Source organism: Tenrec ecaudatus, chromosome X (genome assembly GCF_050624435.1).
Source record: "Tenrec ecaudatus isolate mTenEca1 chromosome X, mTenEca1.hap1, whole genome shotgun sequence".
Classification (NCBI taxonomy): domain Eukaryota; kingdom Metazoa; phylum Chordata; class Mammalia; order Afrosoricida; family Tenrecidae; genus Tenrec; species Tenrec ecaudatus.
In genome coordinates this window covers 2,876,476-2,878,974 of record NC_134548.1, presented here as the reverse complement: position 1 = coordinate 2,878,974, position 2,499 = coordinate 2,876,476, and the positions used below count along the sequence as shown (strand labels likewise).

The 2,499-nt window shown below is 50.7% G+C and overlaps 1 protein-coding gene across 1 annotated transcript; it reads left to right on the top strand.

The window, feature by feature from the left end:
• The first annotated feature begins 1,261 nt into the window (after nucleotides 1–1,261).
• LOC142434811 (PRAME family member 27-like) lies at nucleotides 1,262–2,257 on the top strand. The gene has a single exon (XM_075539402.1). It carries the CDS (start codon nucleotides 1,262–1,264, stop codon nucleotides 2,255–2,257), a length of 996 nt encoding a protein of 331 aa, XP_075395517.1.
• The last annotated feature ends 242 nt before the right edge of the window (nucleotides 2,258–2,499 follow it).

Sequence of the window (2,499 nt, the reverse complement as noted above, 5' to 3'; positions counted from 1 at the left end):
AAATGTTTTGAAACCGATGATATTAGCATCCCTGCAAATGTGCTTGACACAATGAATGCATGTGTGGCTTATGATAAGAGATGTAAGAGCCCCCAATAAAGGTATTTCATAAAAGCAAAGAAACATCTGTCTTCCATTAAAAGAGACTTTTAAAAAGTGAATGCGGACATCCGGCTTCTTACTCAGAAAGTAAGTTTTGAGTGGAATTTCTATTTCCAGATGATTTCACTCTGTTGTGATGTTTGAATATTCTGCATTCGTGATCTAGGGAATGAGTGATGCAGATGAATCCAGAGAGTCAAAACCATCTGTTGTCAGAGCCCCTGAGCTGAAAGGATGAGACCTCCAGTCCCATGGATAAGTGTTCCCTAGCTCTGAAATGTCGGGCCCTTTCATCTCACTCTCAGTCTTTGAAACTTGAGGTAGCGTCCCCCAAATTTCCTACTTATTTTTGCTTCATTCACCTCCCCAGCTGCTGACGTCACTGCTTGCCATCAGATTCCTGACTGCCCATCTTGGATTCCACAGCCTCTGGGTCAACTTGAGTCAGAAGAAGAAGAATCCAGTTTGAAATCTAAGCCCACGTGGACCAGCCTCTACCACTGTGAGTTACTGGAAAGATTAGTATGGTCAGCGAGCTCCTCTCTGAGGGGCTAAGGGGATGACAGTGGAGTCCAGAGTGTGGAGGGCTAGGACAACCAGATTGGCTCTCCCAGAACACTGAGCAGACCTTTTCTTTTCATTCACAGGTCAGGATCGCTCTTGGAGCAGATTGATCAGCATGAGCAGCAGGAACCCACCCAGGTTCCTGGACCTGGCCATCCAGAGCGTGTTGCAGAATGAGGCCTCAGCCATTGCCTCTCTGGAGTGGCTGCCCACAGAGCTCTTCCCTCCCCTGTTCGTGGCAGCTGTTGTCGGAGATTACAGAGAGACAGTGAAGGCCATGGTTGGGGTGTGGCCCTTCCTCAAGCTCCCTCTGGGGGCTCTGATGGAAGATTGTCAGTCTCCCCCTGACATCTTAAAGGCTGCCCTTGATGGCCTTGCTATACTGCTTTCCCAGAAGGTTAAGCACAGGAGATGCAAACTGAAAGTGCTGGATGTACAAATGAACACTCGGACCAACTTCTGGAAAGTGTGGGCTGGACGCCAGTCTACTGCCTCTGTAATGTCATCAGAGGATCCAGAGTCCACCCATCCCAAGACTCAGATCCTCAAAGAAGACAAATGTAGGTCAGTGGAGAAATATCCAGCCTTGGCTGGCATGACGGTGCTCACTGACCTGTGCTTTCAGGAAGACATCCCAAATGAAATGCTCACCTTCCTCATCGGAAGGGTCAAGCAGACGAAGGACCTGCCACACCTGTGCTGCAGGAAGCTCGAGCTTGTTCGGAATGTTGCCCCGCTTCCCATTCTTGGGGAGATCCTCAACATAGTGCAGCTAGACTCTGTCCAGGAGATGAGATTGCTTGGTAGCTGGGACCTGCAAAGCCTCAACTGGTTCGCTCCTTACCTGGCCCAGATGGTCCAGCTGCATACACTCCTCCTCTCTGAATGCACCCTGTATTGCATCGTCCCTGGGGAGAACGATGAGGACGAGGCGCAGAAGCTACTTCAACAATTCACCACTCAGCTCCTCAGTCTGCATCAGCTCCACACCCTCATGCTGCACTCTGTGAACTTCTTTGGTAACCACCTCCACCAGCTGCTCAGAAGCTTGCAGGCGCCCTTAGAGACCCTGCACATACGCCGTTCCTTGCTTATGGACCAGGACTTGACATACCTGTCCTCATGTCCCTGCACCAGCCACCTGAAATCCCTTGACTTGAGTGGTGTACGCAGGCCTGGCTCCAATTACGAGTTCCTCCCTGCTCTGCTGAACAGAGTCTCAGCCACCCTGGCCCACCTGGATTTGGCGGACTGTGGCATCACGGACTCGGACTGCGATTACTTGCAGCCTGCTCTGGGTCACTGCTCTCAACTCAGAACCTTGAAACTCTGCGGAAACCCGTTGTCCATGGCTGTCCTACAGACCCTGCTGTTTCACACGTTCCCAAGGTGCAACTTTGCCTTTCTAGAGCTTCCTGTCCCCCTCAATTGCTACATGGACCCCCAGTTAACTCTGCCGTGGCATACCCTTGCAGAGGTGATGGAGCAGCTGAGGCTGACCTTGCAGCTCCATGGACCCCAAAGAATACGCCTTGCTTACAGGCACTGTCGCACCCTGTGCGATGCAATCTGCATCCGTATGGACAACTAGTGCCACAACCCTTTGCCATCTGTTCTCAATCCTGACTTCTACCTCGGGATCCCAATGTCGTATTTGGAAAGACTAGTGTTTCCTAAATTAGAGCGGTTTGGATTGAGTTCTTGAGCTTGAGGTCATGTTTGCCATGATGACGAAGGAGGTTGGAGGTATCGGTCAGAGGATGCATCTAACGTGATCAGCCTTCCTGAAGTCAAGCCTTAATTGCTTCACATCCATCTTCTGAAAGTGATGGA

Excerpts from the sequence above, each read along its gene's own strand:
- LOC142434811 (XM_075539402.1), top strand. The coding sequence starts at position 1,262 with ATGACGGTGCTCACTGACCTGTGCTTTCAGGAAGACATCCCAAATGAA.